At 41.0% G+C, this 25774-nt stretch overlaps 1 protein-coding gene across 6 annotated transcripts in view; it reads right to left on the bottom strand.

Annotated features, from left to right (window-relative positions):
* KCNN2 (potassium calcium-activated channel subfamily N member 2) overlaps window positions 1–16931 on the bottom strand; it is a 76905-nt gene extending 59974 nt beyond the window's left edge. For all 6 annotated transcript variants that reach the window (XM_072030921.1, XM_038170451.2, XM_072030923.1 and 3 more), the window contains exons 1-2: window positions 15783–16931; window positions 15605–15700 (exon numbers count right to left, since the gene is read on the bottom strand). In XM_072030921.1, coding sequence (XP_071887022.1) covers window positions 15605–15700; window positions 15783–16916 — 1230 coding nt within the window. In that variant the 5' untranslated portion in view covers window positions 16917–16931. The remainder of the gene's footprint in view (window positions 1–15604; window positions 15701–15782) is intronic.
* Window positions 16932–25774: the final 8843 nt, after the last annotated feature.

Raw genomic sequence — 25774 nt, 5'->3', positions numbered from 1 at the left:
TTAGAATTTCTTTTAAAACTGCATAATTTGTTGAGAAGAGCCATGGTCTTTTGCCAGTCCTTTTTACCTATTATCTTCATGAATTTCAAAAATAGTACTATATGCAGATAGCAATTCCAGAAAAATGATACCTTAAGTATGAATTCAATTAAAAAATTAGCATAGAAAAACACCGAGTTAAACTTAGATATTAAAATCTGATCTTACAATTTTTTGTAAAGATTTTTTTTAATTTAATCATTGAATTTTTTAAACAAGCAAACAAACTTTAAGGCTGCATTTCAAAATACATACATGAGAACATATTCACTTGTCAGCAGAAGAAATCCTAACATGCTACAAAGAAAGAAGTTTTGCAGCAGTGCACAGTAAAATGGGTTATGTTTGCAGACACAGATCACTATCAAGTTCCCTTGAATTGGCTGTACCAATTGCTTCTAAGAAAAATAATACTTGAAAGTGATAATATATTCAGCTGTCATATAATGATATTTAGGAAGAGAAAACATGGAAAGGAGAAAACACCCAGAGCCACAGGAGACCACAGATCCAGTAAAAACATTTCTATTTCATAAAATTATTAACATCTCAAAAACACATTTTTGAGGCAAGTTTTCATATAGTGATGTGTCTCTGCATTCAAATCATGGTGGATATCAAACACTCTGAAATAAGTACAGGGTTGTAAAATAGGCTGTGAATGACAACTGAATTGGGACATGACAAAAAAAAACCACATATGGGTCAGTGCAGGTTTTCATGTACATTTTATATACTTGCAATTATGCAACCCACTAAATGTGAATTTTGCTTTTATTTGGGAAGATACAACAATATTTGTGAATGCCTGCTTGCTTGTATGGGTGTGTTTCCTATTTGGAAAGTGAGAAAGGTAGATGAATGTAGAAGAGAAAGAACAGCTGAACAGCACAATGTAAAGGGCACATGCATGCATATACCCTCTCAGCTGCTTTCAGTCAATTCTGTTATAATAACCATGCATTAATCTTCAGATACTACTCCTGTATGAATAGAGAATGATGCTAGTAATAAAAAAAAAAAAAAAAAAAGAACATAATATAGTAGTGAACAAACTCTTCCTGTAGGACTGAGTGCTGCCCTCCACAGACAGGGCCAAACTCCTCCGGTCAAGGTCAAAGACGTTACACCTGCTCACAGCTTTCTGATTTATTATAATTATTACTTTATTGTTGAAATGTAATGTAAGTGCTTCATCAGTGTTCTGCAAGGTTCTTCAAATACAGCATTACCTTTTACTTCATCTGTATTCTATAACACAAATTTAAAAAAATATTTTCATCTGAAATTATCTAATGTATTTCCAGCAAGTCATATATCAAATTAAGACTTAAACCAATCTTTTACTACAAATAAACTTGATATTTGTAATGTCACAGAGTAAAAGCATAAAAATAAATATCAGAGCATAGACATTTATATAGGTGCGTGCCTATTTACATAACACCTTGTTAAATTCATATAATTACAGATAAGAAATAAAACATTCAGAGTAGGCAGAATGCACAAAATAACTACTTAGATCAGAGACTCCCTGAAGCTTCTTAAAACAAAAGGAGAGAAGTTGATTTTGTAGATCATTAGTATATCAAAAAGATACATAGCAAGTTATCACAGGATGCTGGTGAATGCAAAGCTCAAGGAAATCAGCCATTTTCTAAGGAAAAATAAACATACAAAAATAGTATCACTAGCCTGCTGAACAACTCTAGGGATACATGAACACAGCAGCAAAAGGGAAGCTACAAACAATGATAAAGTAGCATCAGGTGTACTCCTGGAAGCATTCCTTGCAGAAGGGAAATCAAGTGTGCTCACAAACACATTGTTGCAAATGTTTAATTTAAAAATCCATATTTAGAATGGTTAAAGACTGGGGTATTTAATACATCCAGAGTTATGACCAAACTTTCTCTTAGAAATGGACCCTGGAGGATATAGATCTAGTGCATATAGCTATTTTCTGAACAAAACTAACTTACTTTTTTCAAATGGGCATGCTAAACTTTTATCAGTCATATATGTACACACTCCTACTTATAAAACTATAAAGTTAGATGGATAATTGTATATGTCCACTACTCAGTTTCAGTATAAAAATCATTGTTTGCATAGTATATTTATTTTATTTTTTTTTTTACCTCTATGCACAAGTTTTTCAAAATTACCAATATCTTGCTATAAACCCTATGAATGTCAAAGCGTGTAAAGAAAACTTCATGTTAATGTGTGCGGGTGGCTAAGCAGGCTCAAAATACTTCACTCAAAGACAGTGTTAAACCTTGCAATCTCTGGAAGTGATGTGTAAAAGTCTCAGACCACTTACAGTCCTTGTGAACCATGTTTTCAGAAGTGCAGCATCAAAACCTGCACATTAAAATACACATGAATAATACATCACAATTATTCTGGCAGGCCAAACACATAAAGGAACATAACCATGAACACTTCAAAAACAAATATGTGCTTATCAACACTCTTACCAGGTTTGTCTACATCTTTTTCAACCTCTGTCCTTCAGATCATTACAAGAAAACTTACCCCAAATACTTTTTGATATTTTTTTCTCAAAAAATGGAACATCTACGATCATACAATCTTGCATGGAGTTAAATTGTAACTCCACAAAGCTAAATTCTGCCTAGACGTATTTTCCCTCTGTTTTAAATCACATACTGACAGTACTCTTTTTCGCTTTTCCTCTCCAAAAATACTCAGAGGCATTACTCAACCTTTTTCAATGAAACAGGATAGACTTTCAGCTCAATCATTTGCCCCAAACAACTGTGAAGCAGCTTAGCCCCCGGCAGCATACAAAGCCAAAGGACTATTGCAAGACTCAGCAACTTCTGGGTGATTTTGTAGAACCACAGAATCACATAAGTTGGAAAATGTAATTTCTTTTCATACAGTTCCCTCCATATCTATGTGCTTATATGCATTAGCAAACCACACAAGGTGAGATGCTCCAAAATCTGCTGTTCTTTCTACTCGGTAACATTCTACGCAGAGAACAGTGTTAAGAAATGACATCCGAGGACTCCAAAGGGAAAAAAATTATATTCCTAAATATCCAGATTTCTCTCCCAATGCTACAGAGAAGAACCCCCTGAGAAAAGTGTATTTACACATCCAACTATGAAATCGTCATAGCTTGTATATATAACAATATCAAATAATTAATGAGCTTATTATTATTAATAAAAAGGCCTGATAACAGATTTTTTTTTTTCATTTTAATTATTAAAAAGATATTTCACAAAGCATTGTCCTAATTTAATTTAGTTTGGAATCTTGCTCAAACACTCGAGATACTCAGTAGACCCACCACTGAGCAACAGAATTAAACTGATGAATAAGAAGTTCCTACGAAGTTTACTTCGCTCAGGTACTTCTTCATTGCAATATCATCCGTCATTTAACAGCTCTTCCACTATATGAGAGATTCAGATCCCACTCTACACAGCTGCATAAAACACAATGAAAACAATTTCCTTAAGCTACCACGTCTAAAAGACTTCCATCCAGCACCAACAGCTCCCACAAGCTCTTGTGGCTGGGGCTGATAGTCAAAAGTGTTCTCCAAGCATATATACAGGAGAAAGACTTAATGAATTTCTGAAGACAACATAAGTGCAGGAAAAATAAGAGGGAGAACAGTGGAGATGAGACTCCTGTTCCTTTTTTTTTTTTTGCATACGCATGCAAAATGGGAATATACATGTAAGTTATTTTTCTTGCTTTACACTATTTATCGTTCTGTTGCATAAAAAGGAAGGAAAAAAATGAAGAGGAAAATAAAAAATAAATGTTATTATGTAACAGCCATGTTTACTAGAGAACACGCTGGGTGACCCAGAACAATCCAGAATAGTTGCTTCGTACATTTGACAGCAATGGAAAGAAAAACATACATAGTTTTAAAACTCAGCTTTTTTCGCAACAATCTAAGGACAGAGCAAGGCTGTTTGGCTCTAGCAAGGTGCCAGGAAATGTTTCACCAGCTAAGCCAACCCAAATACAGCTTGTTCAGAACCCAGTTTCCATCAGCCACCACCACGCGCTGCACCCTGCTTCTCCTGACTCGCTCTCACTGCTCAGAGAGCGCAGCAGGACACAAGCTATGCCAGCATCACTACACCTGAAAGGGAAAGTTGCAAAAAAAAAAATATTGAATGAATTGCTATGGGTCCCTCTGCACTTTCACCAATATAAGCAAGTGGCCACCGTGAACGAATTTCTATACTGAAACAACAATTCCAAAACTTTGTGTTTGAAGAACACAGCATATCTGCCCACAAAACAACAGAGCTATTTTACTGAACTAATTTTTAGAATACATTGTGTGAGAAGCCTAATGGTCTGTTATATTTTCCCACATTTCAAGTACCTCGAAAATTAAGTAACTCTGATTCTACAATCCACTCGCAGAAGCAAAATTCACTGGGGAGAACTATCTACATTTCAATATTTTTATGTTGTTAAATCATTATTTTACAATTCTTCATTTAGGATTTGTTTTTCTTCATTCAGTACTAAAAATAATATGTTCTACAGATCACTGCATAAAGAACTGCCATCTCTCAAAACGGCTGCCATCTGCCACTGTTCCCAATGTGAGAGAAGCCTCACTGTCTTCAGGGACGATCAGCTTCATTACTACTAGGGAAATGGGAACCAATTAAAAAAAGGATGTATTTACTGAAGAAATTGGCAATATTCTTGCAAGTCAGTAGGGGACACAGAAATCAAAAGAAGAAAGGCTGAATCTGAAGCCAGACAAAATGAGCTTACTCACTTGTTCTACCAAAGGAGTGCACCTGCACCTGTGACTCTAAATTTGGGAATGTGTTTTTATGGAACAATTGGCACCAACACATCATATGTACAAGAATCTATCTTCTCAGTTCCTCCCTTACTTTTTATGTATGACATAAATACGCTGGGTATTTGGGAAAATTTGTGTTTGTTTCTTAACTGGTGAGTTTCCATTTAACTGACTCTGGTGTATACCCATCAGTACAACTGGAATTATAAAGTCCCCACAGTGTTTTCATCACCTCAGATACAGTTAAGTTGGGAGCTTCATTTGCGGCTATGTTTAAAGTAACTTCGAATAATTAAATGTAAAGCCTAAGTATTTAACTGTTGTCCTACAGTGGGACCAATTCTTAGAAAACCAAGAATTGGGCAGCAGGAGAGAGAGAGTGGAGTTGTGAATTTAGAAATCTACATAAACATAGTCATGAACTAATCTTGTCTGCATGGAAGTATTCGTGCAACAACTGCCCCTGTAAATCACCCTGGCAGGTAAAGCTGGGAAAGAGCAGAAACAAGGCTGCTGTTTCATACCTGTTTCTCCTGAAGATCTGAGGTGAGCTTCTGGCTAAACCACATAGCAGATAAGGTCTTCAGACTGCTTCAAAGATTAAGTTAAAATATCTTTAAGAAGGTAACTTTCAACATCATATTAAATAATGTAGACACATGTTTCTTTCCAAGTATTTACCTGTATTTGTTTATGAGTAAAATGGTGATTTACTTGATCACTCCTAACTACGACTGAAATGGCGTCATCAGCACAAAAATAAATAACATTAAAAATAATAACAATAATTGAAAAATCCCATCATATTCTGTCAAATGCCTCTTGGCATACACAGCTCTTGCCGCTACCCTGTTAATTATGTGAATGCTACAGCTTCATCAAATCGGTCTAGTTTACATAACTAGAGGCTCTGTTCTCTAAGTCACTATTTTTTAAAGTCTACAAATCAATAAGTGAAGCAAGGTCACACTGCATGCTGCCAGTCCTGTTATCTTCAGTGGTTTAAACACAAAGCTGCTACTCAAAATGTTTTAGACAGTTTTGTGCTCACAACCATTACAGTCAATAAGTTATTCCATGGCAGCAAAAAGTCTGATGTCCAACAGTGAGCAAAGAATGACACCAGCCTACACCAACATACATACAAAAGCCACAGATGAAATATAAGACTCACTAATTTTAGATAAGTTAACTGACTTTTCTAACCATAACCTGGGTATAAAAACTCATCATCTTTTCTACTTTCCTTGCAAGTGCTGAGAATGATCTGCCTGCTCATAGCTATACTGCTAAATTTCTCATCTGTCTCCGCTGCATCCCTTTCTGTTGGTGGAAAGTAGGCAAATATCTATTCGTACATGTCTACAAAATAAGATGAAGAACTAAATGTTTCCTGACAAGAAAACCAGGAAAGCAGACTGGCTGTGGGTAACCTTCCTTCAATTGTCTCCCCCATGTTTGCAATTATACTATATTAAAAATACATGGAAGCTGAACTGAGAATACACGAGGAGCGCAACAGATCTGCTCTACTGCATGAGGATTTAGTTATTTTAAACAATCACATTGCAGAAATCACAATAGAATGCAAGTTACTGGCTTTTACCATGAGCCCAAAACTGAATGAGAACAAAAGGAAAGGCTGGGCTTACTGTGAAGCCACTTTAGCCACAACACCATTCAGATCAAGATCGTATTTTGTAGTAGCAGTCGTGCTGCAACATGAGCCAGAAGTACCTTTTCAGCGATACTGGAATTTGGATTAACTAGAATTCCTCCTTGATCAGTCCATTTCTTATGCCCAGGAACAGCTCTTGTACAAATATCCTACAAAAGAATCTGCAAGCAAAGAAGCCCACTACAATCTGGGTGTTGCAGCTCCATGCTCAAAACAGAATTTTCCAGCTACAGCAGAGAGAAGTCATGAAGGAAAATGAAAAGCAGATAGAGCCTCCTTAGCTTATTCTTAAAACCATGTCTATTCGAGAGTTTGTAAATCTTCAGGAAAAGATACTTTAATAATGACAAAGGTTTTAAGGATCAAACCATTAGCATCAAATCTCATATCATGAGGACACCTGAAGATACCATATCATGAAAACCTCTGAAGATCCTACTAAGTAAGACACTTGAAAATTCAGATCATTCTTGGAAGTCAAAACACACCTTAAGTGTGCATGACTGGTGTAAAAATGTTGTATTAGACATTAGTGATCATTGTTACTGGTCATATTGTTTCTGATGGGAAATAATTTATTGGCACACATGAGCATTCAGTCTTTCTCCCACAGCCTCCTAGAGTTCTATGCATGTGTATTTTATGGATGCAATGGTACAGACTGAAACAACACTACCATGTAACTTTTATTTTTACTTAAAGACATGCCTCATTCCCTGGCTGCAACAGACCTTATTCTTAAAAATATAACGATCTTCTCAAAACAAGAAATGCCATCCACCCCCTAGGTTGAATCTGCTTTGTTGTAAGACTGAAGATGAAGTATTGCTGCACAACACATTATTGAGGTGATGCTACTGTCAGAGGTCAGGGATAGGGTAGATGTGCTTAGCACTGTAGTAACACTACATGACAGAGGTTGCAGAGTTATGGAAGAAGGAATAAACAACTGTAATAGGAATCAAATGCTTCACGGAATTTCCCAACAGTATCTCATTAGGAGATACTGTGGAGCACACCATTCATTTTGCTCTGCATTGTTTGGGACATCTGCTACAGCAGGCTGTTCTTGAAAGCTACAGGCATGGCTGGATGACAACAGCAGTATCTTATTTATGTGACAAATGACTGATCTGAGCATAAGAGCACAAGACAGACAAGCCTGAGCTTCAAATATAGATATAAAGCCTTCCCTAGATTACTTCCAGAGCATTTGAACTTTTAGTCTCAGCTTTCCCCTTTATAAAAACATCATAAAAACATCAACTTACAGAAAAAAAATGTGAGGATTCATCCACAGAACTCCTTTTGACAATGAAAAAGTCAATACAAATGCTTGTTATACATGCATTCATTCCTTTCTTTACAGGCTGATTTACACCTACCCATCAAACCACAGAACTGATGTGTTAACTGTTTACGGGAGACAGGCAGCTACGCTTAAACACTACAAGCAACAGTATTTATTGCACACCGCAGGTAAGAAAGCTCTGGAATCTCTATACCTACAGGTGACAATAATATCTATGAACGTAGGCCCACATGCATTTATTTCTCTTTTTTTTTTTTTTTTTTTTTAAAACTGCAAACATTCTCTTTTAGAAGCAAAACTTCTTCCTTTGCCTTCAATATCCTCTCGTGACTACCCAAATTCAGTACTAAACTAGTACTGTCCTTTCCTGCAGATGCATCCTTAACACTGGCAGTAGTTTTGCAAGAAAAATTACACTGTGAGTTACACCTGTATAGCCTTTTAAGTGTCCATTTATGATGCCCACAGTTCCTGTTCCTGTCAATAACTTTGTCGTGTGTGTTCACTGAGCAATCAATAACCTATTCTGTTAATCAAGAATGTAACACAGAACCCAGCTCTCCCCTTTCCATCATGACAGCTCTACAGTATTAACAAGCATAAAAGTTTAGAAGGTGCCCCTTTGACAGAGAACGTTTTTCTTTTAAAACATATTATTCTTTAGGGGTGAGAGAGAGAAAAAAAAAATTACTTTAAAAAGGACTAAGAGTGGCCATTTACAAATATGAAGATATTTAAAGCCTAGCCATTGGATTTAGTTTACATGGAATTCACAGGTGTATTTCCTTTTTGTCACGAAGAAGCTTAGTGTTACTTCTAAAGGGATTTCATTCTGAAGTATCCGTCAATCTTCAGCAAAATGAATGAGATAAGGAAGCAGCTCAGAAGGTGGATGCTGCTGCAGAATGCTTCTCCTCAGAATTCATCCCTCTTCACTCTTTCACAATGTATCTAACTTTCACACTCTTTTGTTTTTAAAATGTCAACATAAAACCATTTTCATTAAGGACTGCTCAAACCAATGAATGAGTACAACTGCAGGGACCATTCAAGAAGCAAGAGCTGAATGAATCAGTAAGTTACAGTTGCATGATTCCTGGCATCTACATTAAAACAGTACTATATTAAATATTGATGTGCTGTATTAACTGAACATTTTTGGCTGCAGAAATATGGGTTCAGATACATCTGTTTAAAGTGTAAAATTCCTATGTTTCACCAAAGTCCTTACTTAAGAATTCTTTCCAAGCTGTAGGTACGTTTTCATGACAGTCTCTTCTGATCTTCTGACAGTGATAAGAAATTACTTAATGCCACTCTCATTAAAATTATTGGACAAAGCCAATTTACACAACTTCAATAAAAATAAACTGACATGGATATTTTTGAATGAAAGTTTTTCCATTCATGTTTTCAACAAAGTGTAGCTTATATTATTTAAAAAAAACAAACAAGCAAACAAAAAGTGTTATTAAATATTTTTCTTTGTGTTGTCATGATGTGTAACTTCTTTCTTTTCAACAGACAGAGCCATAATTTATTTCCCCACAGAATTACTTGCTCTTCTGCATACTTAGGAGTTTATTTTCAGTTAATAAAAGGTAGTTTGTACAATGACCAATATACCCAGCTTACCTGAAAGCTAATTACAAGATCAATTACAGCCTCTTCTCTTAGGGGTAATTTACGTCTTAAAAGGAGCTTTATGGGCTCAGAGCAGTTATTCATCCTCTAGTAAGGGAGTGTGACAATGACTTTCATCATCAAAATCAAGGGTGAAAACAACTGACTGAAGTTGCATAGCAGCCTCCACACAGCTTTTTGAACCTCCCAAGTCCTATACAACAGCCACTCCTATCCTGATCTCTGCTCAAAATGGACCATAAGCATGTTCCAAATCAAATTCAAAGCCCTGAATACTACATTTAGTAGACCACGTACAGACCATAACCAGAATCACAAGAGCATTAATCTACATTTGTCAGGTTTGGTACACTTTTACTAAAATTTAGGTAAACCAGAGCTGTTGTCAAGCACATGACAGAATTTTCAGATCTGAAGTCCCTATAGCCAAAGGATCAGATACGTACAATACTTCTGTACTAAGATGCTCGTGCAGAATGTCTGGAAGATTGTAGACAGCAGTTATCTCTGCTAAACTTCAGCTAAACTATGCAATTAATGCAAATTCAGGATCTAATCTTTGTTTACAAATGCTCTCCTCCAAGTGGGGCAATAACACGCCTTCTCCTACCTCATTACACACATCCTGACGAACTTCTAACAGCCCTAATAAAAACTGCTCAGAACAACAGCGCATGGGAACAGGCAATCTGAAGCATTGTCAGGCTCTGACCATCAGGTACATTCAGTGCCCGTTCAGTGCCCTGACCATCAGGTACAACGTCCTCATAAATATTAATGGCGGCTGTTGCAAATAAGCATCTTCTACATGTAACTTCAGCACAGAAGATTTGAGATGCTTTTGGATGTTGACCAACATTATAGGATTTCCTATCCTGCCTTCCGTGCCGTATGCACAATAGTGCTGCTTCCAAGAGACATCGGGCACTTGCACCTTCTTCTGGGTGCTCTGCAAAGATAATCTCATCCAAAATGTACCAAATAGAATTAAAAGCAAGTATTTTTCACATAAATATGCCAAAGTGTTAATTTGACAGATATGGCGCCCCTGGATCCCTACATGATTCTCTGCTGTATGGAACATGTACTAAAGGTGACTGGTAGCAGGTATTTTTAAGTTTGTAAATGAAGCTACTGTATCTTAACTCAAAACTGCTACATAATCAGTTTTGTTGTTGCCCGATCAGAGGCCTGTTGTAATAAGCAGAAAGAAACCACTAATTCTCAACAGGCTTTAGATCAGAATAAAATTATCACTCAAAGTTTATTCATTGATTTTCACCTGTCACTCAATTGACTTGCTTTTTTGTTTTTGCAGCAGAAGTTTTAGTCTCTGTTAGCTCCCATGGTTCAACACATCTAGGCGAAGGCAAGCTAGACTCTGTTTCTTTCGGGAAAAAGTCAACAGAGCACCAAAGACACAGCCAGTGAGCTGAATATGTACCATATACACTGAAGGTGAAACAACCAAACATAATTTGGCCGGCATGAAATGAGTTACTGCTTGCGATGAGAAACTGCAAGAGAGTTTAACTTCGTTTTTGTTAGTGAATGTGTGATTTTTAGGAAGAATTTTTCTGTTGATGGCAGTAGGATGGTGAATGGCCTGTAAGCAGTTTTTATTATAGTCATGCATTATGGAATTTATTCACACGATGTATTTATTAACACCCACTCTTGTTTCCTGGTACTGCCTGTTCCATTTTTGCAACTTTTCAGGAAACAGGTAAAATAAAAAAAAGAAATTCTTAAACCATCAACAAGACATTTGAGTTCCCATCTATGATAACTTTCCATAAAATTAAAGAAGATGGGAAGAGTTACATTCCAAATCTACCAGCAACACATTATTTTCCCCGTCATTTCAGATGAATCTGAGAACTAAAGGTGCTTGATCCCTGCAGCCCTGGAGGCTCTGCTGTGAAAGTAATGGCCTAACCTCAGCCTCCGAGTTTGCATGACCTTGTACAGGAGTTCTAAAATGTATTGCTAGTTCATACTGATGTAGAAGTGCTTAAAAATGGTCAATTCACATTAAAAAAAGGAGAGGATTTCTATTCACTTCTACAAAACAAAAACTTTCTTTTTTTCTGTATGAGTGACAGCATCTGAATCAGGCAGTGGGAAAAGAAGCTCAGATTTTGTGCAGGAGAACACAGGTAGTTATTATTCAGGATAGGCAACATTTATTTACAGAAGGGATAAACTAAGTAGTCCAGCACCAAAGCAAAAGTATTCCAGTGGACATGGGGGGACTATACCTCCTTCCTGCAGCTTCACCATGTGAACTGCAATCCAACACTTTCTTAAATTCCATTATTAATCTAACAGAAAATTCCACTAGAGAACCGTGGAATGGAGTAGTAAGCTGTCAAAAACCAGCAGTTTTAACCATCTTGCATGCTGCTGCTTTAATTATGTAAAATAGCATTAAGTAACAAACTGTTTATGCGTGAAGCACGTAATTAACACATTTTAAATTATTATGATAATTGGATAACGCTACCTTCTTAGCTCTTCCCTCCTTCACCTCTCCAAGCTCTCAACTGAAGTAACAGTCAGAGAAAGACCTGTTCAAAGCCGGGATAATTATGAGTTACATCTTTCCTAGCAATCTTCCTAACACAGGACACTTACTCCGCAGAAGTGAATCAGCAACCACAAAAGCTCTGAGACAGAGTAATGAATAGCCCACAGTCTCCCAGGTTTGATGTTTTTAAGATGACAGGCATGACAACAATGGACCAAAAGGAGAATAAGCAGGTTTGGGGTTGTCATTACACTCAGCTCCAACATCGTTAGAGCAGTTTGTGGTTTTGTGTTTGTTTGTTTCTGGGAGGGGGAGAAAGGAAGGGATTTTCTTCCTCTTTTCTGGAAAGGACAACGTAAGCTAAACCTGCTTCACTTAAACCTGCTGTTTTCATTCCACTACTGGCACAGCCTTAACACCAACTCGACTGATGAAATTAGCAGCCCCTGCTGCGGAGCTGGAACAACTAACACCACACAACCACCAAGCCCTCTCCTTTGGCCTTCCACGAGACAGCGCAGTGCCCGGACAGCCGCTCCGTCCCACCCGGGACAGTGTGGAGCCACAGCTGGGTGTCGGGACCCCCGTAGCACAGCGGTGCCGCAGGAGCCCCCTGCCACCCGCTGCCCCCCGTCACCGCCCCGCACTGTGCCTGGAGCTGTCCTCGGTGCTGAAGGGGAGACAAGGAGCCCCCTGCCCCGGCAGGATGGGGTTGCCCCCAGTCCCCCTCCAGGCCACGGATAAAATGGGAAAAGGAGATGCAAGCACAAAATTCATTCACCTTGCATCTCTGCAGTGCTCTTGGCTCTGGGGATGAAGCCCAGTGGGTCTTTGTAAAACTCCCTGCCAACTCCCTCAGATCATTTAGCCGGGCCAGGGAAGCCAAGAGTTTGGTTCTGCTGTCTGCATGACTTGTTTGCAGAGCAAAACGTACAGGCAAGGTCACGTTAATGCACAGACTACAGTCACCTGCTATGCTGCCAGGCACAGCCACTAGCTTGCAGGGCTGTTCGGACTTCCACCCATAAATCAAGGTCATGGACTACGGAACGAAAGGAGAAGCAGATTGCTGTTAGAAGGAGTTTTAGGTCGCCAGGTGTTTCTGAAGACTAAATCAGCAAGCAGCAATAATTATTACTGTCATCTTATTCCTCATCATATTTTCTTTCAAGATTTGTAGAAAAATCTACTTTTAGTTAGGGTGGTTAGTGTGCATCTGGGTATGAAGCATCCTGCGCTGCAAACAGAACACATCGATGTTCTACAGCAGAGTTCTTTTTCTCTCAATTAAATCCTGCTAGTTTACACAACACTCACTCATAAAGTCTAAGCATGTTTCAGAGAAGAATTAGAAAGCAAGGTTTAAACTTGCACAGGACTGACAAATAGGTGGTACAAACAGTGCTCCAGGACACAACCAGCCATCTGTGGGCATGATTCTACAGACGTAATTCACAAAAGACTCTCTAGCAGGATATCTGTTTAAATTAGAGACAAGTTTGCCGTCAGAAAACAGTCAGCTTTAAAGATTATTTAAAAACCACCACATTATCAGGTTTACAGAGTATTTTCTTTTGCCTGGAATAGATTCCACACCTTCCTGAGAAAAAGTGTTTTAAAGGTACTTCTTGTTTTGGGATGCCAGGTGTAACGCAAGTTTACCGCTGTTGATGGATGTACATTTTGCTCTGCGTGTTCCTCACCTTATTTTTAAAAAGACACGTCTATGTACAAAAACTCACTCTCCCAAAATTAAAAAGCCGTCAGATACAGGATAGCTAAGGGTGGTACCATGCTCGTTCCTTCTAACGGGCTCCCTGAAAACAGAACTTCCCTTCCATTTTCCAGATGAATGACAGCTCTTTGGGTCTGCAGCTCGCTCCAGGTCCTGCCATGGCTACTGCAGTCCCTCAGACAAAATCAGAGAGCACTACTGTTCTAACAGCAGCTATCCTGGTGTTCTACACTGTCAGGCAGCACTGAAAACTATGTTAACCTTGATTAAGTCACATGATTGCATAACTCCTTCCAAGCAGCCTCACACATGAAGAAGCTCTTTAAAACGACCAATACAAAAAGAAATTACATCTTAAGTTTTTTGTTTGTTTTTGTTGTTTTTTTTTTTTCCTGATAGATAATACATTTCTAAAAGAATGAAAAAATGTAACTACTAACCTGAAAAAAAAACAAGTCTCAAAGAAATTACTTAGTGCGAGCTGATGCACGTAGAAATCTACAGCTATTTGGTTATCCTACATGAGGATTTCCATTTAAAGTTTCTGTAAAATGCTTTGAGTAATTCAAACATTTGCAGCGCTTTCTTTCAAGGCTTGTTCTTAATGCTTCAAGCACCACTTGTAGAACAGCACACCAGAGAAGAAGGCTCGGACGTGCAGCAGCAATACTTATTTACACGGATAAAGAACCCTCTTCATCAGTATTCCAATAGTTTATAGAGTACCTTTTTTGCCAGAATACTTGCTTATTGAGTACAATATTATTAAACAGCTTTCAATACCTTTGATATTCACACAAAGAAACTGGGTTCTGAGCCAGAAATAGTTTTGCATGTGTAAGGACTTCACAACAGGATCCAATTTGGCAAAGAGTCTTCAGTAACGTAATACTTCTCTAACATTATCTTAAGAGCATGGTACCCTTTCACATTGGAACTACAGCATTCGTTTGTGCAGAAGACAGGAACTAAACAATCGTTAATTTCTCTTTTTACTGACTGCTACCAGTGAAAAAGTCTTCTTTGCCCTTGAAGCCTGTCATTTCAGCCTGTCGCTGGAGGTGGTTCTAATTAGGAAAAGCAAAAGCAGGGACAGATCTACGAGTAAGGCATTTTTCTCTTCAAAACTTTGAACTCTATCTGTTGTATGTTTCAGTTCAACTAAAAACATGTATTTTAATGTCTTGGTCAAAACAATTTACAGCTGGTATTAGAACTAATTCTCTCGGGCAGAACCTGCGACAGCATTTGTTGGACTTATTCTACAGCCTCGGCCAGCACGTTCCCCCTACCCTTAGCCCTACCTTTCCTGACAGTTCTCCTCTGTCCCACTCCCAGCGGCTGCGGGGCGTTAAGTAAGACGTGTCGGACACGAGTCTTCCCCTGCTTTTTAAGTATTCTCCTGGAGCATGCTATACCTGAGGCAGCACGGGGAAGATCACATACCTCGCACCGTGCGGATGATTAACCTTGCCACCAAGAGAAAACACACGGCACGGAATTTAGTCAACGGGAAACAGGAGACTGTTGCTGCACCTCTGCTACAGAAGACAGCAGGCATGTCATACGGAAAGCGTGTTATAACCTGAGGGCTAAGGGGTCCTACAGCGCGATGGCAGGTACCAGCACCGAACAGGCAAAGCATGTGCGTCCAGGCAGCCTGCTGTCCGTCTCCCCAGGGCTGGGATGCATTCACCGAACTCTGGTGAGCGCTGAGCTTCTCTCTGTGCTTTCTGAGCCAGCGGGGAAGCGTGACCTGCTCACCGGCCGCCCCTAAAGCCACCGCCTCGCCAGCACGTCCCTGCCAACCCCCGTCCGTCCCCCAAAGGAAGCCTTACCTGGATCTCCCGCGCGTGGTACACGATGATGAGCCCGAGCAGGATGATGGTGGAGAGGCTAATAAGGCATTTCAGAGCGAGGGAATACAGCGACTCCTGCAACAGAAAGACAACACGGACCCTCAGACCGACGCCACACGGGGCCGGGGGCGGCGCTGGGGGGCTCGGGGCCGGGTACCTTGGTGTAGGCGCCCCAGGACAGCTCGGTCTCGATGACCATGACCACGATGCCGAACATGCCGAAGATGAGCGCGTAGTCGCTGAGGCGCTTGCGCTTCTCGAAGAGCGCGCGGCGGTGCCCCAGCTTGTAGCCGATGTTCTGGTTCTTCTTCTTGCTGGGCTTGCCGCCGCCGTTGTTGGGGCCCCCCGGGCCGGGTCCGGGTCCGGGTCCGGGTCCGGCGGGGCCGTAGAGGGCCAGGTTGTTGGAGTTGTTGTGCTCGGGCTTGGACACCACGATCTCGGGGGCGGCCGAGGAGGAGGCGGCGGCGGCGGCGGGGCTGGGGAGCGGCGGCTGCAGCGGCTGCGCCTCGGAGTCCATCTCGTGGAGGTTCCTGCGGGACGAGCTCAGGTTGCTGAGCGGCCGCATGACGCCGCCGTTGTACCTGCAGCTGCTCATGGCTATTTCGGTGAAGGGGTTGCTCTCCCGGCGCTGCTGCTGCTGCTGCTGGTGGTGGAGGTGGTGGTGGTGGTGGTGGAGGTGGTGCAGGTGGGTGCTGCCGCTGCTGACACTGCTGCTGGGGCTGGCTGCCTGCTGCTGCTGCAGGCTGTGGCACTGGTGGTACTGGGCGAACTGGGGCGGCTGCCTGCCATGGCTGGACGGCGTGAGCTCGCTGACGTTCAGCTGGCTGCCCTGCCGGGACGAGGCGGCGGACGACAGCGGCGACGGCTGCGTGCGGAGGGCGAGGGGCGACGAGGCGCGGAGCAGCAGCGGCAGCTGGTCCCCGGCGGCGGCTGCCGCAGCAGCCCCGTAGTAGGCGCAGTTGTTGCACTGGAGGCACGGGCTCTGCTGCTGCTGCTGCTGCTGGAGGCTCGCCTTGTCCGCCGGCGGGCGCTGCTGCTGCGGCTGCTGCGGCTGCTGCTGGTGGTGCTGCTGCTGCTGCTGCTGCTCGGGGCCGAAGCCCGGCGGGAAGTGCCGCGGCGCCTCCATGCCGGGGCCGTTAAAGCCGCCGCAGGACCGGGCGGTGGTGCACCCTGCGCAATGCGTGACGGTCGGCAGGGGAGCGTCCTGCTGCCGCCACGACGGGCCCATCCCGGCTCCCGTAGCATCCGGGCGCCGCGTCCCATTGGTCGGCCCGGCCAAAACAACGGGCATCACGTCACCTGCGGGGCGGGGCGGGGCGGGGGGGGGCAAGGCGTGAGCCGGCGGGGGAGGCGCCGGGACCCCCGGCAGGCCACGCCCCCTCCGCCGGGACCACGCCCCCTCCCCCGAAGCCACGCCCCCTCCCCCGAGGCCACGCCCCCTCCCTATACACCCCATATACCCGTGGCCACGCCCACCCCCGTGGCCACGCCCCCCGCGGACCCCCCGCCCGGGGCTTCCCGGGGCCGTCCCGTGTCCCCCCCCCCGCTCCCCCCATCCCCCCCCGCTCCCCGCTCACATCTGCGCCGCCTCCGGAACATGGGCGCCCGGCACGGCGCGGCCTCGCCAAGCCTCGCCCCGGAGCTGTCCAGCGCCGCCCTGCAAGGCAACAGCGGCACACGGGCGGCAACCCAAAAACAGCCCCCCCCCCCCTCCCAAACCCCGGCGTTGTCTTTTTATTTTTCTCCGCCGGGCTCTTAAAGGCTGAAAAAAAAAAGAAAAAAAAAAAAAAAAAGAAAAAAAAAAAGAAAAAAAAAGAAAAAAAATGTAAGTTTTCTGATTTGTTTTTTTGTTTGTTTGTTTTGTTTTTTTGTGTGTTTTTTTTTTTTGTTTTTGTTTTTTGGTTTTTTTTTGCACCCTTTACCTCCTCCCTAACATTAAATGCAAAATTCGTGAGCGCTCTCCGGGGATAAAAGCCCGCATCCGTGTAATTCCCGTGCCCCCAGCACCCTGCTGCGTTAGGAGAAGCAAGCCCAGGTGCCCTGCCGTGGTAGGCAGCCCAGGGAAGCGCTGCCAGGAAGGTTTTGGATGCCAGGTACTTCCTCGCTAGCCCAGGTGTACCTCCTACAGCACGCACGCCCAGCCCACGCACAATCAAGCAGCCTTCCTTAATGCTGCGCACACCGCGGGTCCGAAGCGTAGGTGGACCAGAAATTCGTAAATCACCGAGTACCACCATCGGTCATTGTGGAAAAGAGCACCCGCAGTTGGAGCACGCATAACATACAGCAGCGTGAGGCCTTGTGAAGGTACAGAACGCCTTCAACAATCGAGTTTTGCACAAAAAATCCACCAACACGTTCCTACATGCATGATAAAGCACTTTCCAAACACATCACTCCGTGATTTTAAATTATACATGCGCCGTGGCACTGACGTGTCCATCTCCATCACAGCCAGCTCTCCTGAGCACCAGAGAGATACCGAAAATAAAAATAAAAAAATAAAAGGAAGCTCAAATTTTAAAAGTGAACAGGACATTTAACACTGCTTCACATCTTCCGTCGTTTTGTTTGCAAAAGCGTGGTGCTGTAATTCCACCTTGGTACCTCTGTTTTGCCTGTGTTTTCAAACACATGTGAATCGCGTGGATCTTGAAAAACAAAAATTTTAGGGAGCCTGTGCTTTTTTCACTGTGTGAATTAAGCTCCTGCACAGAGCTGCTGTCCTGTTGTTATGTTTTCTGAACTAATTTAAGCTTTAAATGCTCTTAGGCTTCATCTTTCCTTTTCTGTTCATGTCATGTCCTTCGTGTTCAGTTAAGGGTACTACCTCTTACATGTTGTCTTTAACAGAAGATCTCAGGACCTAGTTTCCCATGTCAGATTTTTTACCAAATTTGCAAATCTCCATGTTTTATTTAGAAGTCACTGTGTCTATGTCCTGTATTTTCATCCAGTCTGGTCATGCGAGGTTTAATGAAATAGTGAAGAAAGATTTGATCTTTTAAAAATCTTGACAGCCTAAAAATATATGATAGTTGTGTTCTACGTGGGGAAGTGATTATGTTTATTTTTCAAATTCATACATAGCAGTTACAAATCCCGATTTTAATACATCTCCTGTTGATATCCCTTTCATATGTAGAACTGGCAAGGGCACGCTGCTGTTACTAGTTTTTGGATATCTCATCTGCTTTCTTGATTGTTTCATTATGCGAATAAACAAATGAATATTCCTATGTTTAACACAAGAGGTCATACTAATCACACAGCATGTTATAAAACTAATCTGCCAGAGGTTTTATTTCAGTTCCATTGTACAACCTGGGATATCACAGTCTCAAGGTCTACACTAAGAACTGGTGAGAATTTCTTTCCTCACAGCTAGGGAGGTAACCTTCCTCTCTATGACACTGGCAAATGAGCTGAAATAAAAAGATGTTATTTAAACTAGTATATTCCCTTTTAAAGTATTTTTAAAGTTCACTTTTAAAACTAAATGTGTTTAATTGCAGAAATAAAATATATTCTTCACTTGAATTGAGTTGCTATTTATTCACTCCCATCACAAATAAATGAGCATGGGCAGCTCAGAGCTGCTGAAACATACTAAAACAGTAACAGTGAGCCAAACATTATCAGTTTGAGCTTGGGGGCTTTGTTTTTTTTTCTACCTTTTTGTCATATACTGGATGGAGCTGCTCTTACTGATTATTGTAGGTCCTGTTGCTGTTTTGCCAAAGAGGCTGTTTTGCATGTGTGTCTTACATGTGCACGTGTCATACGTGTGCATGTGTGTGCATGCTTGCACATGCATCTTTTCATAAAGTAAAAGACAATTCCTGCAGATCTCATTCAGTAATTATGATGATTGGAGATCTTTGGAGAACAGATTTTTATTTTTTTTTCTCTAAACCCACTAACTGTGAGAAGAAGATAAATTCTGTGGAACAAAACTGTCAGTAGCAGGACAAGAAGCTCAGCAGACACAGGAAAAATTAGATTTTTGAGAGGGAAAAAATGCTATGAAATATTTGAAGTGACAGCTAATGGCTAGTGGTTTCAAAAGCTCACATAACATCCAGTGAAGATACAACACCTACAGGCTACAATAAAAGGTATTAGAAAGCTATTTTGGCTGCTATCCTATTGCCCCTATACGTGCCAGGCTGCTGTTAAAATCACGGAGAATTCTACACTCATAAAAATGTCAAAGGATATAGGAATATAGTAAGTAGAAGGAAACAAAAGGAATGAAGAAAGTCTAGGAAATTCCATTTTGTACCAGTATTTTGAACTCAGAGTGTGTTCTGCATAAGGCCCAGGAGTTTCTAGAAAGCACTAAAGGAAACGTCTTGTTCAGTTCACAAAACACAAGCGGGCACATAGCTGAGCATACACACAGGAAGACGCCTTTCAAATGGAAGCAGAGTCACAGCAAGAAAAACAGAGGTAACACAGATAGCAGCAGGATATCAGAAGATCATTCAGAGGTACCCATGCAGATCTAAAAATGCTTTGTGAGACCACAGCAAAACGACTGCAGTTCAGCTGCCAAGGCAATGAGATGTGAACTACCCGCATGAGCCACATGTGTAAGTTACCTTCCGCGTACCATCTGGCAGGGCTTTACCCACCAGATGGCTCTGACATTCACCCCAGCAGCTTCCATCACGTAGTCGTGATGGCAAGCTGGCATCCCACCCCTGCTGCACCTCTGCTGATTCCAGAGGCCTTCTGATAACGTGCTGCAGTAGCAGGAGAAGGAGAAGAAATACTGCATGATGATTCCGTGCAGCATATGGTATTAAGCATACTTTACAGCTTCTGCTTTTGATTATAAACTCTTCCACTAATCTGCATGTTCTTCTGCACCTCCGGTGTATCACCAGCAGAAATGCAGATTCATTCCAGTTCAGACCCTTCACCTGTTACAAGGGGGGTTTAGGTTAACCAACAGATTTTCAGAAGTATGTATGCCTTAATTCTTGGGGGTGTTGCTTAAAAATGCATAGAATTGCTACATGCCTTTCCTCCAGTCGAGGGAACCTCAAGGGATGGACTTTTTTTTTATAATTAAAACAAATTATTGGTACTATTTAAAAAAAAAAAAAAAAAGGTGTCTAGGAAGCAGCTAGGAAAAGTGTTTCTTCCCTTAAGTCACTTCTCCATCCTTTTTGAGTATTTCTACAGTACTTTGAGGTCACACAAACTTAATGACTTTCTTTCTCGTCCCTTTTTTTTTTTTTTTTTTTTTTCTCATTATGGAGATGCTGCCACCTACAAGGAATTTCTCATCTAGCTAATTGCATCAGTGTTAATACTATCTTTCATGGCCATTGCAGGTGCTCAGCAGGTGACTATTACATTATTTTTAATCTGACTGCAGTTTTGAAACAGACCTTTAACTCAGCACAGTTACTGAAATTACAAGATCATGCGCTGCTTCTATTTCAGCCTATGCAAATACAGAGAGTGACTTCAAGTGTGTGGGGGTTAGCAAGTGTGTGAGCTTACTTTTAACTTCATAGAATCCCGTATTTGAAAAATTTCAACTCATTAAGATCAGTGAGAGTGCTTGCATCTAACTATAAGATTGCACCTTGCAAAGCTGGCAGTGCACAAGCTGATGTTAGCTGTGCTTTTCATCTCCATAAAGTATGTCACTTCTAACTCATGTAGCAATTGATTCTAAACAACTACATTTCATTTGCCGATATTTGAAAAATATTAAATAAGTTTTTGCATTGGTACTTCATCATCAGTGCTTCTGTTTGCCATCAGAAAGTAGTTACTATGGATTTGCAGTGGCGTTGTATTTGGAAAGCTTATACTAGTTTTCTTAATAACATGATCCCCTACTAGTCTATGAAATGTGAAAGATGGACTTTCCTTTTATCAGACTGTAAATGTGTGGCATATATGGTTGCTTTCAAATCTTAAATCCGCTGTTGGTTCTTACAGTCAGCAATCAACCGAAATCAAAACAGGAACTGGAAAGTTGCTTACTTGGTTGTGTTTTCTGTTTTTTTTTTTGTTTTTTTTTTTTTTGTTTCTGCAGTTCTGATTCATGCCAAGACATCACAACTTCTACAGCACATTCAAATCCCACAATTCTGTTTGCTTCTTGTTATAATCATACCTAAAGCCTTTTGGATACAGTCATAACACACTGAAATATAAGTTTATGTGGTGGACCTGTTGGCAGAAATCAGCCCCGCCAGGTCAGAGCTTGGAAGACGGGGGAGAACTCTGCTGCTCAGCTGGTGTCAAAGGAGGTGGTTATTAAAGAAATCTCTGCTTCAGGCTGGCTCTGGTTTGATAAGCTTGGCAACTGAACCACTGCTTGAAGTGATATTCCAAAATGGTCCTGAAAGTTTTACAAAATGTTTGTTCTCAGGAGTGTAATTCTTCTTGCTTCTTTCCTTTGTTCCTTATATTTCCATACTACTCTATGAAAAATTAAATGTGGTTTTGAGGAAAAGACTAGAAAGTAGTAATAAATAAATAAATAAACAATAATAATAATAATAAGATGGGGATTAAGACTTTTCACATAACCCATAAAATCTTATCCCATTCAGAAGATGTTTCTAAAGAATTAAACTTCCAACATTTCAGCTAGGTTGCTTTAAAAAGTTAGGATAAACAGAACATTTCTCTAAAGAAAAACTAACTTTTGTCATTCTGTCTACAACTAAACACATTCAAGATGTATACTCTACAGAGAAACTACATTCAGGTAGTCAAGACAGGAAATAAACAATAAATAAATAAATAAATAAATAAATAAATAAATAATGGTTTCTTCACTCATGAGAACCATTTTAGATTCTTCATCTCTTTGGAAGATCAAAATAAGGAGTAAAATGGAAAGATCTTCTAGGAAATCTCTGCTCTAACTATTATAGAGCATGTCCTAGACATTCTTTCTTAGACTAATTTTCCTAATATTAAAAATGTATCAGTGTTCAAGCAGATCAGATCAGAATAAAACGAGTTTTTCTACTGCACTGAAACCTCCTCTCTGGATAAGAAAGATACCCATAGACATGGAGGAATACATTGTCCCTTTTGTGATCATTACTGCAGAACAAATAAGGTACATAGGTAAGAGATCTCTCTGTATTGCCTTGGGAATGGCAGTGCAGATGTCAGACAGTGTTGAGAGCAGCAAGTTGTTGAATTCTCTGTCACATGCTACTCACTAATGCAGACAGTTTCTTTCTGAGGACACAGTTCTGCTGTTCAGCCAGACAGTATTTTCCCAATGGATGTAGATGTAACATCTACATCTGCCTTCACACACATCAGTTCTAGGCACCAGACCCCACCACAGCATTCAAGCACATGAATTAGAGGGATGAACAAACCAGTATGCAGAGACTGTGCTAGTCAGGAATACAAACTGAGGATAGAGATGCTTCTTCAAGACCAACGTGAATCTCCTATGCAGGTTTTGTAGCCTGGAAATCTCTTTTCATGGAGTAGGAGCCTAAGCATTTTCTTTTAAACACCATCAGCCATCGTGTGCTCTTAAATGTCAGCTAGGTGGACCTGGATGCTTCTTCTCCACATATACATTGTAGGGAAGAAAATATGATCTTCCTTTCTGTCAGCCTAGAGAGACTGGCACACATACTCCATCTGAGAGAGTGGGCTCTAAAAATCAATCTCTAATGTAGTAGAGGGATGGCACAAATTATCATTATTATTATTTAATATTAGTAGTAGTAGTAGTATTTTATTACTACTGTGTTATACTACTACAGATTACTACTGTGTGTTTTTGGTTCGAACCCATCAGCAATCAAAAGGAAGTCCTGACTCTGTTTTGATTAGAATCTAAACTTCCAAATTCTCTAGCTGAAAAATAAATTATTCACACTGCTTTACTCCTTTCAATTTGTTCAGCTCTGTTTCAAGTGTAATATACCTGTTTCTACAAGCAAAAATTTACACAGACCAAATGCAGGTGCCAAAGGATGTTTGTTTATGTCTTTCTACACAAGTATCCCTTTGTGGATGTAAACATACATGTCGTGCAATTACATGTGTGATTTTCTCGTGAAACACAATAGCTTGCATTTGCAGAAAGGTGGCTGCTGTACTGTAGGCATGAATTCTGCCAATACATTTGTGCCTGCAAGAGCACCTGTAACTTCAGGACTGCAAGCAGACAGGAAAGTTAGAAGTGCCAAAACAGTGAAAATGGATACACGGTTCCCAGACTGGAGGGAGAATTGGCACATCTTGTATGAGGTAAAGTGTGAACTTGCATGATAATGCCAGCTACTATGCTCGTAAACAATATTTTTGTAAATAGTTAAAAGCAATTCAAGTGGATCAGTATTGCTCATTAGTCTCTGACCTGCAATGTAAAAGTAATACATGACAACAGAGCTAGAAAGGAAAATAAGACAGCAGTCACTATGTAGGAATACTCAAACTGTAAGGATGAACTATATGAGATGGAAAGCATGAAAATGGGGGATAAAAAATAAAAAAATAAAGCTGCAATTCCAAAATAGAAGTGAGAGCAGATGTTTAAAGAGAGAGAGAGAAACTGAGATATGGGAATTGAAAAGTGTAATTACAAAAATGAGAGGTGATGTTTTGGCCATCATACAGTACAGATACAAAAGAATTTGTCTAAATTTGATGTGCCACCAGCACTGAATTTCTTAAAAAGCAAGAATGTCAGTAATTAAATGCCAATGACAAATTCTGGGAAGAGATTTTATCCGTGTAGAATGCGAAATACCATTTTGGCCTAAGTCCTGAACAGCAAAAGTTGGCTAGCTGGTGTAAGATACACACTCCTTTAAAGAGCAGTTCCACCAGAGAGCTCGGCATCATTGCAAATGGTCTGTGTCCTCAGAAGATAGCTGCAGCAACCTCCTCTTGTGCTCAGCATGGTGGATATGGTCTGTGAGCTCCGGGACTGCCCCTCCTTGTAGCCTGTGCCCAGGATCCAGGGTTAGACGAGTATCTGTCCCCATAGGGGCTAACCGGGGACTCTGTAGGCTAAGGAGTGCTGAGGAGGCAGCAGCAGACAGAGGGGTAATTTGCTTCATACTCCAATATTGGGGTATGAGGGCAGGGCAATATTGAGGGCAGGGCAACAGGGACACATTCAAGCTGACTTTAAATGACTTGGGTCAAAGAAGCGTGGTGGCCGGAGCGGAAAGCTTATCCCATGCTGCTTATCAGATGCTGCTTATCAGGACAAGCAGAGCTCTGCTGCTGGTGCCCCCTCCCAGCACTCCCCACTGTGCAGCAGGCCCCAGGGAGAGCCTGCCCATCTGATCTCAGCCTGCTTCCTAATAGCTTTGGCAGCAATGGCTGTGAGATAATAGGTCTGATCTCCCTTACGAGATCTCTTTTAAATGCCAGATATAAATCTAAATTGATACCCAAGATGCCATTTAATCTCTCTCAGTTGAAAACTCAGGCTTACCAGGACAGTAATTTGAAAAGGTTTGCATTTTATGGAAAAGAACCCCATTATAAATTTTGAATATTCTCATTACCACTAACTTTTCCGGTAAAACAGAGAAGACAGAAATTCTGTTCTATTTTATTTATACATATAGCATATTTTGTTTCTAGGCCCTTTTATTTAACATTGTGGGTTGTAAATATTTACAAGACCACTCAGAAAAGCTAAGAAATTAGATGGGCATGTAGTGTTTTCTCACAAGTGTTTTCTGTCCCTTACCAATGGAAATTAACCTTTTCTCAGCCTCCTTTAGCACTAAGCTGCCCTTCTTAGAAGGAAATGTCACAGTGCAGCATTTCAGAGAAGAATGCTGTAGCATTGCCTTCAGTTAAAAGTCATTAAACTGTTCTCATGGTTATTCTTCATCCTGTTACTTATGCATCTCCAGTTGTGACTGCATACTGAAGAGCTTTACTGAGCTACCTGCAGTGACAGGCAATATTCCTACATAGGTGACTTTGTATGAGAAGACTAAAAATTGTTTATTTATTTATGGTTCATTTCATTATTACGTTCATTAAAGCAGTAGCTTCCCAGGGTTCCCAGCTTTATAACATTTGTTTAAGCCAAGCTTATCTACAACGTCCAAACAAAGAACTCATAATTAGCAATTACTGGTCCGCCCCAAATGCCATTTATCCTTGTTA

This window comes from Anas platyrhynchos, chromosome Z, assembly GCF_047663525.1.
Source record: "Anas platyrhynchos isolate ZD024472 breed Pekin duck chromosome Z, IASCAAS_PekinDuck_T2T, whole genome shotgun sequence".
Lineage (NCBI taxonomy): Eukaryota > Metazoa > Chordata > Aves > Anseriformes > Anatidae > Anas > Anas platyrhynchos.
This window is presented reverse-complemented; position numbering and strand designations above follow the sequence as displayed.